Source organism: Drosophila nasuta, chromosome 2R (assembly GCF_023558535.2).
Source record: "Drosophila nasuta strain 15112-1781.00 chromosome 2R, ASM2355853v1, whole genome shotgun sequence".
In the NCBI taxonomy this organism is placed as follows: Eukaryota; Metazoa; Arthropoda; class Insecta; order Diptera; family Drosophilidae; genus Drosophila; species Drosophila nasuta.
Window position 1 is genome coordinate 10,491,754 of NC_083456.1, and position 14,362 is coordinate 10,506,115.

The 14,362-nt window shown below is 41.1% G+C and overlaps 2 protein-coding genes across 7 annotated transcripts in view; one reads left to right on the forward strand and one right to left on the reverse strand.

The window, feature by feature from the left end:
• The window catches only part of LOC132787037 (unconventional myosin-XVIIIa), a 37,758-nt gene that overhangs the window by 3,501 nt on the left and 19,895 nt on the right, over positions 1-14,362 (forward strand). For 3 of the 5 annotated variants that reach the window (XR_009632497.1, XM_060793892.1, XM_060793893.1), the window contains exons 5-10: positions 5,692-6,096; positions 6,209-6,395; positions 7,525-7,691; positions 7,749-8,659; positions 8,721-9,324; positions 9,391-9,585. Coding sequence is in view for 4 of the 5 variants with exons in the window: in XM_060793892.1 (XP_060649875.1) it covers positions 5,692-6,096; positions 6,209-6,395; positions 7,525-7,691; positions 7,749-8,659; positions 8,721-9,324; positions 9,391-9,585 (2,469 nt within the window). In the remaining variant the exon portion in view is untranslated. Of the gene's footprint in view, positions 1-1,868; positions 2,678-5,691; positions 6,097-6,208; positions 6,396-7,524; positions 7,692-7,748; positions 8,660-8,720; positions 9,325-9,390; positions 9,586-14,362 lie in introns of those variants that run through there. The other 2 variants (XM_060793895.1, XM_060793894.1) reach the window with 2 other exon arrangements.
• On the reverse strand, positions 9,782-11,849 carry LOC132787038 (phospholipase A1 VesT1.02). Of its 2 annotated transcripts, none has more exons than XM_060793902.1 (3): positions 11,510-11,849; positions 11,193-11,459; positions 9,782-11,129 (listed from the first exon to the last, which is right to left on the reverse strand). In XM_060793902.1, coding segments are annotated over exons 1-3 (1,107 nt in total). In that variant the 5' UTR covers positions 11,512-11,849; the 3' UTR covers positions 9,782-10,291. The 2 variants fall into 2 exon arrangements, with proteins under 2 accessions (XP_060649885.1, XP_060649884.1); XM_060793901.1 differs by having other exon boundaries at positions 9,783-11,129; positions 11,193-11,427; positions 11,510-11,848.

Below are 14,362 nucleotides of genomic sequence, written 5' to 3' on the forward strand. Positions count from 1 at the left end.
ATTTACGCAAACAAAGAAGATTTAGTTTCTTTCAAAAGTTCGGATATGGATATTAAATTCCATAATTTTTATTATGTTTTAATATATATTTTTATACACTTATGTTAGGAAGTTATGTACTCGTATGTATGTAGTTAATCTGTGATTGATTTAAAATGCCTTATTGCAATATTAAAATTCTAAGAAGAATTTAAGGCAATAAGTCTTTTGATGGCCTTATAAATGTAGAAAAACTGAGAGAAATCTTTTCTTTTGTAGTTGTTTTTTATTAACTGAATTTTGTGAATTATCTGTTTTGTAACTTTTGCTGTTTATTATTATTGATCTTTTATGATGAGTATATATATGTATATATCATTATAAATATATAGTTTGGCATTTATCCATAAAATAATTCGAACTTTGGCCGTCAATTATTTGATAAACTGTTTTAATAAGATTTCTTAGATTCTTCTTGAACTGTTCTGTTGACTTTTAAAATTGTCTATTCACTTTTCTAAACTCGATCTTAAACTATTGAACTTCTGCATAGCGTCGCAAAAGTTATTGGCTTGGCCACTCTGTGATGTGTGTAAACTTGATCTTAATATTGATCGTTAAATATTTGTACAGTTTAAAACTGGCTTTGCGGTTTGCAGGGTACTTGAACGTCGCGTGTTCTGCAATTAAAATTCTTATTGAGCGGTTTCTCGACAGTTGGCTAGAAACGTGTTTGACATTTTTCACATTGTTTATCTTGGCATAAATGTTGTGAAATTGTCAGCACCACGAGCACCTGAGTGATCAGAGTCGCTCTGAATTTCTGGCCCAACCTTTTTCCCAGTTCCAATTGGAACTGCATGCAATGCATTCCTTCTCCTGCTGGTGTTGTTGTTGTTGTTGTTGTTGTTGTTGTCGTCGTCTGGGCTAAGTTCAGAGTGAGACGAGGCGTCGACATATTTGAGCGTCTTATTCACGACGAAAATAAAACGATTTGGCAACACCGTGAACAAATAGCAACAACTCGAACTGCATTTCAGTAAACATCATTAACAACATGCAGTAGAGTCGCCTTTCCCGTACTGCCCCCCGTCCACTGTCAGCGCCAGCGGCGTCTACACGACCGCAACCGCAGTCACAGCCGCCGTCGGCGTTGGCGTCAGCAGCGACGTCAAAGTAACCAGCGACTGCAAGCAGCAGCTGCAGCTGTGCGCATTTTTCTACACCCACTGTAGACTGCGGCTACGTTGGCAGCCTACACAAATAGCACTGCCTCGCAGTCGCAGTTGGCGTCGACGTCGCGACGTCTGTGTGCGTGCGTGTAACTGTGTGCTTGTGTGCCGTTGTTTATGTCGAGTTTTTGTTGTTGTTACTCGCTTCGTCGTGGTTGTCGTTGGAGCTGTGCCGTCAGTACGCTGCAAACTTTGCCCAAGTTCGGTACGGAAATCGAAACGCGAGACGCCCACAGCGAGATTTGTTTTTGTGAGATTTCTATGCGGGATTACACAGCCAAAGCAATTTAGATACAATAATAATAAAGCAACAACTACAACAACAACAACTTGTGGCCATTCTTGTCATTCAAGTTGGCTTTAAGAGTTAATTCATAACTCCGCAAATTTCGCGTTCGTGACTCGAAGTCTTGCATTTCAATCAATCAATCAATAACTGGTGATCACACGATGATTGGCCATTTTCAGTCATTTCAATTGTCTAATGTCAAAGCGCTAAGTGCTTAGTGCACACACAGACAGACAGAGAGACATCAATCTGTATGTGTATTTTGTGTTAGTAACGTTCCAAGGTTTTGGGCGCGCTCCAGTTTCTCACTTACTTCCCGTTTTGCACATTGTGCGTCTCTCTGATCTCTTAGATATATCTATGTCTGTGTAGTCTGGTCATGCTCCAAGCATCGCTGCCTGGCTGGCCATGACAATTGTTTGCAGTTAGCTTTGGAACTGATCACATAACAAACACAAACGCGCACATAGACACACACTCGCTTTTTATCATGTTTCTCAAGCCAAAGAGCTTCGAGCAAACTCTACGCGGCGGCATTGTGCCCTCTGTGCCCGCAGCACCCGGCTCCGGTCTGAATCCCTTGTTTCATCGCGGTTGCACGGGCAAAGCGCACGCCTGTGGCACCAACAAGACCCAGAAGCCTGTGGGACAAGGCAAATCGAAGGCACAGCGCAAGAACAGCATCAGCTCGGAGACGATCAGCGAAAGCGGTTCAGAGAACTCGAATAGTTGGCCATCGGCCACAGCTCCACCACCGCCAAAGCCACCGCGTCTGGCTGCCACCAAGCAAACTAAGGAGGCAGCAACTCCAACTTCAGCTCCAGTTGCAGTTGCAACTCCCGCCTTTGAGCGCAGTTCGATACGTTCGCGTAGTTTTCGGCAAAATGGCAAAACAAACACAACTGCAGCAACGTCATCTACAACAACAGCAACAACTGCAACAGCAACAACAACGGCATCTGTGCGTCCGCCTTGGAACAGTTCAGCGGTAGCAGCATCAAAATATGCGGCAGCAGCAGCTGCCGCTGCGGTAGCGCCTCAATCTCCGCTGCCCAGCATTAGAAGCTCGTATCGTCGCCGACGCGATGCCCAAAGCGCTGCCCAACAATGGCCAGCCATCTGGGCCAATTCGCTTGCCTGCAACTACAAAAACTATGATGCAAGCCTTAAGAAAAAGGTGCGCATTATAATTACAGTCTGCAACAAAGTATACGAACATCTTTATACAAATCATTTCCTCTTAAGCAATGTCTTAGATCGATTATAAAAGCTTTATAGAATGGGCATCTACTTCAGGGAAGATCATAAATGTATTATAGTGCAGAACAACAATTCTTTTACATTGTTAAAGCATTTAAATTGAACAATTGATTTTTGTCCCGTGTATTGATGCTACTTCTACTTCTCTTGCAATTTGTCATTTATCTTGAAGTTCTTCTTCTAATAATTTATGACAGTATAAAAAAAAAATTTAATGGAAGTTCTTCAGTCATTTGGGTAATATTTTTTCATTCTTCCTCTTTACTAAATAGTTTATTCGAGGGTTTTATTCCAATTAGTGTTACTAAAATTTGCATAATACTTGTACACCTCTCAAAATTTGTCATTTATCATAATATAAAGTTGATAACATTTCTTATTCATCATTTTCGCATTGTTGACAGAGTAACAACTCTTTAGTATTTGTTGTTCGCCAAACAATACCAACCAATTAGTAATTGTAGAATTCTCATTGTTAAGCTTTCGACCTACATATAAAGTAAAGTATGTGTAAGCTTCTTATAACTCGGAAACCCAAAGGTGTGGTTCTTTAAAAATATAGTATGTAGTAAGGTTCTCTGATTATTTCTATAGACAACTAAATTATTTTGTGAATAATTCATAACAAGTTGAGATTAAATTATTTGATTTACAATGCTGCACAGCCAGTTTTCAACTGATGTTCGCCAGTGTTAAGTAATGTGGAAAACTTTCTAGCCCTTTATGAGTGCGATCGATGAATGAATGAATGAATGGATCGATAGATTGTCGAACCGTGACCCAATGTACGATTTAGTTGTTGCTTATTTTATTATGCTCGGACAGTCGAACTGGGAAAGGGAATGGGTTACATAGTAGGAATCGTTGGATGCACTGCAGAGAATGGAGAATGGGGATTGGGGGATTGGGTTTGGTGCGTGGGCAAATGCTCGGCTCATAATTTACGATATGGTCGTCTTGTCGCTGCATTTATGGCTTTATGGCTCACTACGCCGACGATGTTGGAGCGGAAGTATTCATTTACGTTGCCCCGCTGCTTTGTAGTTGTTGTCTCTCTCTCCCTCCTCTTTCTCATTCTTTCTCTTCGCTGTCGGCTCTTTTGGTTTTGTGGTCTTCTTCAACATTCTGGATAGTTGGATACACCATAAACGATAGTTTTAGATATGAAATCTTAACATTAGGCAAACCTTAGCTGGCAACTTAATTGTCAGCCTGCCCTCTGTTCTGCCTCTGGTTATGCTTCTCCACTCACCCTTCTCTTCTCTGTCCATGTTAATTAGTTAGCTGCTCTGCTGTTGTCTGCACATTCTTTATCTAATTTGTGTATTTCATCAACTTAAACTGCGTCGGGTTCATTGAACCGATCGCCGAGTGCAGCTATTGATTGACAGTGGACAGACGCGCCTCACTCAGTTCTTCTATTCTCTTCTATTCATTGTTTATAAAAATCACACATACATATGCATATGACTATGCGTGTGTGTGCATGAGTGTGTGGTGTACGTGTCTATGGATTATATAGATTTTGTATACAAGTAGTGCTTGTGATTTGTTAGAAAATAAACAATTTTATGTAGTCTTTAAAAATGCATAAATTTGAATTTATTAATGCACTTTGCATTGAATGCCAAGCAATCATAGATGCTTTTTTATGCTTGCAATAAAATTAAATCTAGTATTTTTATTCTTGCTCTGACTGAGCAACTTTTAAAGAGCAACTGCGATAAAAATGACCATTTGTTGATCTTCTAGTAATTGCTTAAAAGCTGTAGTTATTTAATTCACTGAAATCCAAATTAATTAGTTGAATAGTAAATCAAGCGACAAGGAAATATAATATAAATATACGTGCAGTTTTATTTCAAATAAAATTAGATAGTATAAATTTATATTTCAGAAAGTTTAAATTAGCATAATATATGTATTTTATATTAAGGATATTCTTTAGTTCTATAACTATAATATACATATGTGGACTATCTATCAAAGAACTAATATTTCGCTAAATTGATGTCGATTATATTGCATGGATTACGTAGAAAATGTAAAATCTGAATACAGAATTTCCAAGTGGTTCACAACTGCAAGTTATTTGCAATTCACCCACAGATAATCTTTAGCTATAGCTCAAGCGAACATGAATGAGACTCGACGTTTATTTCCTGTATAAACATTCGAGATCTGTATAGATATATACACCTATATCTGTATGTTTAGATATGTGGCGAGTGCATTAAAAGCGCATAACCGAAAATGACTCAAATTGGGGGCTATTGAACCTTGCACAATATTTTCATAATTACGCCACAAAGTACGAGCAGCAACTGCAAGTTAATGCAAAGCAGCAGATCTGTGGAGGCAGAGGGAGTGGTTGCAGATAGAGAAGGAGATGAAGATGGCGATGGAGATGGAGATGCTGTTGGCGCAGATGCAACAAAATGTAAACTGCGTCGGCAGCAGCATGCAACGAGTAAATGCCATTTATAGCACCAAATGTGAACTGAACGTGTTGACGACGATGCCGCGTTGCATAACGCAGCCGCGCATCCACGTCAACAACAACAGCAACAGCAACAACATCCACTAGCATGTCTAGCCCACTAGCATTTTGAGGAAGATACAAAGGAGGCAACAGAGGAGAAAAGGGGGGAAATAGATAGAGAGCGAGTCGCAGTCTAGGCAACTAATTAGGATTTAGAAACATCATCAAATTTAGAAATGAACCAAAAATAAAACCAAAATAAGAAGCAACGAGACTTGGTGCGTGGAGGCGACGCCAACTGAAGTACTAAATGGAATAAATGCGTGAAAATGTGTCTGCCCAAAAATAAATGCAGAAATTAATATTTCACTTGAAGCAACACTTACTTCTGTTGACCCCAATTTAAATTTATATTTATTTTAATGCTTGCTTCGTTTGTTTTTGCGTAGAGTCGTCACGAGAATGGCACTGGAGGCATTGGCAAAAGCAGCAGCGAACTGGAAGATATTACTGATGGCTCGCAGCCGGAACGTGTGTGGCTCGTGCATCGCGGCGGCTTCACATCAGCACTGCGCCTTCCGCCTACAGACGATGCGCCCCAGGAGGAGCATAAGCTAAGTGTCCGCCTTTTGCACAATGGCGAACTGTTGACCGTCGATGAGGATGACATCGAGAAGCAGAACAGCGCCGCACTCGATCTGGCCGAGGACATTTGTGAGCTGCGGTATTTGAACGAGGCGTCAGTGCTGCACTGCCTCCGACAGCGATATGCCAGCAATCTGATACACACCAAGGCGGGGCCCACGCTGCTCGTGGTCAATCCTATGGCACCGCTGTCGCTATACTCTGAGAAGGTGAGGACTGGTCTGGTCTAGCCTGGTTTTGGCTTGTACTGGTTTGCAGTTTGATTTGTTTCGGGTTATTTATCTATCTATATCTTGTCTCTCTGTTCTCTCTGTCTTGTAGGTTGTATCCATGTTTCGCGGCTGCAAAACGGAGGACATGCCGCCCCACGTCTATTCGCTGGCCCAGACCGCCTACAGGAGTTTGGTTGAAACGCGACGCGATCAAAGTCTCATATTCATGGGCCGTTCTGGTTCTGGCAAGACTACAAGCTTTAAGCATGCACTCAACTACTTGGCGTTGGCTGCTGGTATGTCTAGACAATCGTGTTGTTCGTGTTTTGCGTTTGTTATTGTTGCGTTGTACTAGCTGTTACCACTGTGGGCTGGCCTCGTTTTGTGCCTGCCACACCAAAATGCAATCTGTTGTTCGATTACCTCATTTGCATATTGTCTAAAAATGCGTCTACAATTTGTCAAGCCATTTCTCATTTTTCTGTCACTGTCTAGCAGGGGCACAATTGCAATCACTTTGCAATGACGCAGTTTATGCCTTATAAATATTGAATTACTAACACCACTATTGATCGATTGTCTCAGTCCCTATTGCGTGTGGGCTGCATTTATTGTTAGTTCTTCCGATAATTCCCAAATCGAGCACAATCTAAAGATTATTTTCTTGTCTGTTAGACTTCTGAAAGGTAACAATTCATTAGTAGTATCTCATATTGAAAATATATTTATTTAGTAACTAGTCTAGAAATTAACTTTTAACGTAGATCTCGCTTACACTCACTAAATTAAATATTCAAAAACGTGAAGAGATTTTTAAGTCATGTTAATTTGAATAAACCCGTTTGGCGTGCGGCTTGTTCAATTATGTTTTTTTTGTGTGCTATTTAAAATTATTGGATTCATAGGTGTGAAAGTGAATAATGAGTGAATATATTAATATTTTTTTTTGTGGTTTAGTTCTCAAAATATTATAAATATGTATTTCAATGCTATTGTTATTTCGCAATTGATGATTTGTCTATTAGTAATCATAATTATAACTTAGTGTCTTTAAATTATAGCATAATAATTCGAAGAATTTCATGCATATTTTATTTCTATTGAGTTCATAACAATGCTTTTTGTATTTCAAATATTTTCTACTGTTTAAATAGGTGTTGCCAAGCCCTGTTTGAAAGCCAGACAAACTGGAGCTATTTCGTCATAGATAGATTTATTTTATTTGTTTTTTTTTTTTTGTGTTTTAACAGTTAATTAATTCCATCACGTTTATTTAGTATCCTATTGATAGCATTTTAATGTATTCGTAGTCAAAAGCAACGAAAACAAAATCCATTTCCAGTATTTACTGACGCTTACTTAATTTATTTAGCAACATTTATTTAATTTCGCTAATAATACTATTGTTATTTTGGTGTTAAACAGGTGCCTACAACAATTTCATTAATGCGGAAAAGGTTGGCGCTCTGTGCACAATTCTGGAGGCGTTTGGGAACACGAGAACCTGCCTCAACTCAAATGCGACACGGATGACGCAGTTGCTGAGTCTGGACTTTGATCAAACCGGACAAATAGCGTCAGCCTCGCTCCAGGTAAGAGTCGACTATTTAATTAAGAAGTCACTGAACTCATAAACAACTATTTTATAGGTTTTGTTGCCGGAGCGTCAAAGAGCTGGCAGACGATTGGCACAGGAGCATAGCTTTCATATTATGACACGGCTGTTAGCCGGTGCAGCTGGATTGCTGCAGAAGGAGCTGCATTTGGAGAATATCTCGTCGGAGGACAGCCATCCTTTTATATCGCTCTCACAGCGTCTGGAGGATCGTCATCGTGCTGCCAACGATTTTATGCGCACTGTGCAGGCCTTTGAAACATTGAACATTGATGCAAAAGCTGTACGCGGTATTTGGAGTATATTGGCGGCGATTTATCATCTGGGCATTGCTGGCATTACGAGAATGGGCACAGGATCGACGGCGCGCACGCAATTTGCAAATCCAACAGCAGCTCGCAAGGCGGCCAGCCTGTTGGGTGTCAATCTGGAGGATCTATCCTCAGCGGCTTTCGGTTTGACTCAACCAAATGCCAGCGCCGGCAGTCTGAGTCCCTCGAAATCGCCCACTTCGGATGGCGGACAGGAATGGGCATGGGAATGCTTAGAGGCGCTCGTCATTGGCCTCTATTCAGAGGCATTGGCCGCTGTGGTCGCTCTGATCAATCGTCAGATCTGCACATCAGCTCATACGATTGCATCGATTATGCTCATCGACACGCCGGGCTTCCAAAATCCCGCCAGCTGTGGCCAACAGCTGGGCGCCTCGTTAGCCGATTTGCGACACAATTATCTGCAGGAACGTCTGCAGATGCTTTTCCATCACACAACGTTGGTGGCGCCACGCGATCGCTATGCCCAGGAGCTGGTGGAAATCGAAATGGATCACGCATCCGAATGCCATCCGGGTCCGCTGATATCACTGATTGACAAAGCACCACAGAATCATGTGGTGCGCTCCTCTCAGCGCGATCTGCGTGAACACGATCGTCGTGGCATGCTCTGGTGAGTTAGATGATAAAGGTTTTGCTATGAACTCAGATTTAATTGAATTTTCTTGTTCCAGGCTATTGGACGAAGAAGCCATCTATCCCAACTCCAATGATGACACATTCCTCGAGCGTTTATTCTCACACTACGGCGACCGAGAACATCACTCTCTGCTGCGCAAATGTGCTGGCCAGCGACAGTTTGTGCTGCACCATCTGCAGGGCACAAATCCAGTGTTGTATGCCGTCGATGGTTGGGTGCGGCACAGCCGCGAGCATCCCGGCATACGGAATGCGGTGTCGTTGCTCCAAGACAGCAGTCGCGAGGAGATCAATCGTCTTTACATTGGCTCGTTGACGCGCGGCTCTGGTGCCATGGTCTTTTGCGGCTCCTTTGCAGGCCTCGAGGGTACACAGTCCTTGCGACGCGTGTCGAGCATTCGTCGATCCTTCACCACAGCGGGTGTCAAGCGCAACTCGATTATGCTGCAGGTTAAGTTCACTGTGGACGGTATTATTGATACACTTCGACGAACGGGCACGCACTTTGTGCATTGCTATCTGCTGCAACACAATGCCGGCAAACAGGCCAAGTATACGGCAAATGGATCGCCCAGCTCGGCAGCGGGCCAAGCAGCCACCGAGGAGGAGCTGGTCAATGTGCCATTGCTAAGAAGTCAGGTAAAGTGTCTAATCGAGACCACTAATAATATCCTTACTAATATGGCCTCGTTTTACTTCCTTTAGCTACGTGGCTCACAAGTTTTGGAAGCAGCGCGTCTGCACCGTTTGGGCTTTCCCGAGTCTGTGCCATTGTTGGAGTTTGTGCGACGCTTTGGCCTGCTCGCTGGCGATCTGGCGAACAGCAAAGATATCAGTGTTGAGCAGATTCTAGCCGTTAATGAACTGGACGTTGCAAGCTATCGTATCGGACCAAGTCAGGTAGGTCAATCAAGATTTTCTAACAAAGCGAAATCATTTTTTTTCTTAGAGTATTTAAAAAATATATAGCCTATATAAATATTACTATATCTGCAATGTTGTCAAACAAGACTTTAACTTGTATCGAAACCTCGCTCAACGGTCAATTAATTGCCAACCTCTAGCAATTCAATTCTAATAGTGTAAACACATATTTAATCACTCGAGTCAATACTTAAATTTATTCAGCAATAATTTAACTTAATCACAGGTTTATACTTAATAGAAAGCATATTAAATTACTGAGATTAAGCGTGTAAGGTGATATAAAATTATTGATTTGGTCTTGAAAACCAAGCTGGCATTTTTAATTGATATCTGGCCAAACACACAAAAACCCCTTGAATTGTTACCTAGCACCTTAATACTAATCTTAGCTTAAGACTAAGGGGACCACTTTCCCATTCTAGGTTTAAAAACTTTCATTTCTCTTAACTAATTTGAATCTTAATATTCGTTAAAAAATGTTTTTTTTTAACTTTTGAGGATAATTTAACTTTGGAGGATAAATTAGGATAATTCAAATTGGTCAATATCTTCAATAGGATTTATCAAAGTTCTACTTTTTTGAAAATGATTTAATTTGGGAATGGAGGAGAGCTTACCTTAAGTCTACACTTACAGCTAATTTTTTGGTAGATCGCTTCGTGTATAAACCTAATCAATCTTAGCCGTTTCTGTGGCTTTCGCGTGTCTCGTAAATTTTCGTTTTTATCGGTGGATACATATGAACCAGACCATCGGCGGTGCCAAATGGCGGTTGCAGTCGCGTGCTGAGGTAGTAGATGCCCTTTTTGGGCACAGCCGGCTCCCCGCCCATAAAAGTATCGGCTGGGCATTGAAGCACCTTGCGATTGTGAGACTTGCAAGTGCATGTCGCTGATAAAGCATCCTTCTGTGAATTGCACCGCAAAGCACCAAATATATTAGGATGACGCACAGATTCGGCGAAATAATAAACAGCCGCAAAGTGATCACAGGCGATATCAAACTCGGTGGCCGTGGCATTTGGACAGTGCGGTTGTCCTCGTCCCCAGTTGGCATAGAAGGCGGCGTGACTGAGTCGACTGCCATAAGGATTGCCTAAGAATGCCAAGTCGGTATGTATGGACTCCACATATGTGGCATCCGTAGGCGCCAATCGCTCCATTGGCCCCAGCGAGAGTTGTGTAAGTCCCGCAGGATCCAGGGCAAAGATTGCGCCCAGTTGAGCGGGCTTCAACAGCTTTCCCGTGTGCCCAGCGATGTGGCTACCCGCACTGTGACCCACCAGATAGATGTTCCAATAGGGCACACCCGAATAGTCGTGGAGGAAGCGCAATAATTTCGCCACGCTCTTGGCTATGGACTCCAACTGTGTGGACACCCGATGGTAGTTAATATCGACGGCCTGTCGACTCCAGTCCAAGATGATGACATTGTAATTGCCACGCGATAAATACGCATCCTTGACGGCTGCATTGTAGCAGGTTGTGCTGCCGCCAGTCCAGCCGTGTATGAGGACTCTATATGGAATACACTTTTGATCGATCATCACATCAGGATTCGCGCAACAGCAGCTCACTCACCTAACTGGCCACTTGCCATTGAAGTTGGATTTCTTCAAGCGTTTGATGTCTTCGGCGCGCAGTATTTGACGTTTTTGAGGATTTAATGGCGTGTACAGATCAAATTGCAATAAGCTCGCTTGGTCAACGTTTACTGGCCGTCCGAACAGCGCCTTGGCCAAGCCTAAAACCACTTCCGATATTTGAACGTCGCACTTGCCGGGCTCATAAGCAAGCACACGTTGTGCGGCGACAACTGTCGAAAATAATAATAAAATCAGAACACACCTGATTAATGATTTAATGGGAACACAGATGTTAGTTATTGGCACACTCACATCCAGCTGGGCGTAGCAGGAAAATTAACAATATGTTTAACAACGAATGCATACTCAAAAGCATAAAATCAAAACAAATGAAATAAAAAAACCGAGTTGAAATCAAAAACCCGAAATAAGTTGAAATGGTATGCGATGACAATGCGCGACAAAGCGACAATTAAAAGTCACTTAAATTCAGCACGGCTCACTAAAAAGATCACGAAATATTTCTGAGCAGCGCCGAGAAGAGTAAACGAAAAGCTAAACCAAGCCAGCCAGCCGATTGCTAACACGATGGAGCTGCCGACGAAGACAGAGACGGCCCGACAACGACAGATTCACCTCCAACGCGTTACAAGTTCTGAGCTAAAATCTAAACGGACGCTTGGTTAAATACTACGGCTACTACTAAGTCTTAAAAGCTAGAGCTTTAAATAATACAACAAATACACACACACAAGAGCGTGCGCCGCGCTGAGGACGATCAGATCGATTGACTCAATCATGGGCAAGGGGGCCGGCCGGCTCCCAGCTCCCTAGAATCACTTTGCTACTATACTACTGCGATCGGTCACTGTCATGACAAGCGGTCGTTTAACAGAACAAACTTGTTATACCCTGTTCGTATGAGCAACGTTCGTTTGGGTATAATTACGTATACGCACTGGTTGCTCTACTTGCAAGCGTAAGCAATTGTTGTGTGCAGCATACACGTAAATCCTTGGGTATCAGTGAGTCGTGCCATTTTTTTTTAGCTGGTTTCAAGATTGAGCTGTCGCTAGCCAGGGTTGTTGGTGTTGCAACAGTAGCAACAGTTAGCAATTTACAACAACTAAGTGCAAGCAAATACTCTAGTACTTTGACTGAGCGCTTCAGCTACTCAGTCTCAGACAGTTTCAATTAGCCAGACAGGTGGCATTCACTACCGTTGTAGTGGCTCACAAATCTTATACACGTTTGGCATCTGCCCTTTTGTCAGCTGGGCAAAAACTGAAATGGACTTCTTTCTTTCTCTCTTCTTTTTGGCTGAGCTCGACTCATCTTCAGCACTCAGCTGATCGGTTTGTTTATTTAATAGGCTTTCACTGCCTACAGCTAAGGGGAAATGTTGGTTCATTAGTTATTTAACATATTCATTTATGCGCATACAACAACGATTTTATATTTATATTTAACACTCATGCATAGACAGCTAAAAATTTGTATTTGTTTATCATTTAAATATGTTGATTCGCTTTTCCCATGCGTGCCACAAAGTTGCAACTTTCTTATATAAGCCGAAGCAAAGCGCTTTATTGTAATTGATCAATTATTTAAACCTTTTGCAATCGATATTTAATTTTAATTGTCGATTAGTATGTATTATTGCGCTCTATAGCCACTATTGTGTAATTAGCAGATAACTTACAAATAAGAATCTGACTACGACTCGTATTACGCTTACCAGTTATTAGGTGTTACGAAATGTATCAATTATTAGTTGCTTTATTAATTTCGTAATTGAAAATTGATTCACCTTCAGTCTCATAGCTCACTCACATTTCTAGCAAGCCGAATGCCTTTCTTTCTGTGTCATGATTCACACCCCAATTTGAGCACAATTGCCTCAATAACTGACCAAGCTAAGTAATTTGGCATACACACAACAACGTTTGGGAGTCATTACAGCCAAGTCGTTGATCTTTTGGCCAAAGATCCCACTAGGTTGCGTTTGAAGAAAAAAAGAGAGCGAGTTTTTTTTTTCGTGACTGTAGCATAGGTTATTTTGTATATCCAATATGGTTTAGGAAAATTCAACATATTCGTTGAATTATTTACGTTTTTTCGGGTTCAGCAATAATATCATTTAGTCGTTTATCGTTGTTTTCTCAACCATTTAGCGGGTCATCAGAGTTGTAGCATAAATGTGCGACTTGCTTTAACGACATCAACATTTAAACATTAGATATGTCTCGTTTCTACCCTTTTCCTGCTTTATTCACCTGTTTTTGTTGCTGTTGTCATTTCATATTACCAAAAAAATAAACAGTTAACAGATCGTTCAACTCGAGCATGCTCAACACATGTGTGATCATCAGTCGGAGACTTCTTACAAAGTTTATTGACAGGATTTGCGTCAATAAAGTAAAAAATTTGTATTTATCACTCAAGATTCCAGATAGAATGTCACTGATAATAAGGGTATATTAAATGTATGATAGTAATTGCACAGAGGTATAAAAATCAAATTAGAAATAAGCCACGTTTAAAAAGGCAAAACAAAAAAATAAGTAATAAAGTAAAATTTCTAAAAGAGTTAAGTGCGTCTACAGGGCATCTTTCAGTTAATCAGTCTCTCAGCTTCGCCGACCTTACGTTGGAGTATTACATCATATTGCGAGCATATTCTTTACCGAGATATATGATTAAATTCTCTGTGCATTTGTTATGAGATATGTTCTTACATGACTTATTGTAAGTATTCGATATCAATTATTGGTTAACTCTCTGCAATTATTGACGAGCCTTTCTATTCGTTCAGCGGAAATAATTCTCACTAATTCAACTTCTTTTTGATGTATATGTTTCTCTCTATAAAGAGACATTAGGCGTAAATTAACCCACAATTACTGATTTAAATCAACTCGAAATTGCAAACACACCAAGTTATTTTGAAGAAGTCCCAAGAAATGATTGATTTTTGGCTAAGGTTCATTCATTCAATGATTTCGCAGTTCAGCATTACAAAGCACAAAATGATTTGGATTTGTTTGTGAAATTTGAATTTCTCTAGCAAGGTGAAAATATCTTAAATCATCAACCGGAGTGTCCCAAACATCATCTTCATGCATTATTTACTTTAAAGATGACAGTACATTCACAGATTCACAG

Coding starts and splice junctions, on each gene's coding strand:
- LOC132787038 (XM_060793901.1), bottom strand. CDS start 11,573: ATGCTTTTGAGTATGCATTCGTTGTTAAACATATTGTTAATTTTCCTG. Junction 11,428..11,509: donor CCTGCTACGCCCAGCTGGAT/GTGAGTGTGCCA, acceptor TATTTTCGACAG/TTGTCGCCGCACAACGTGTG. Junction 11,130..11,192: donor AATGGCAAGTGGCCAGTTAG/GTGAGTGAGCTG, acceptor TATTCCATATAG/AGTCCTCATACACGGCTGGA.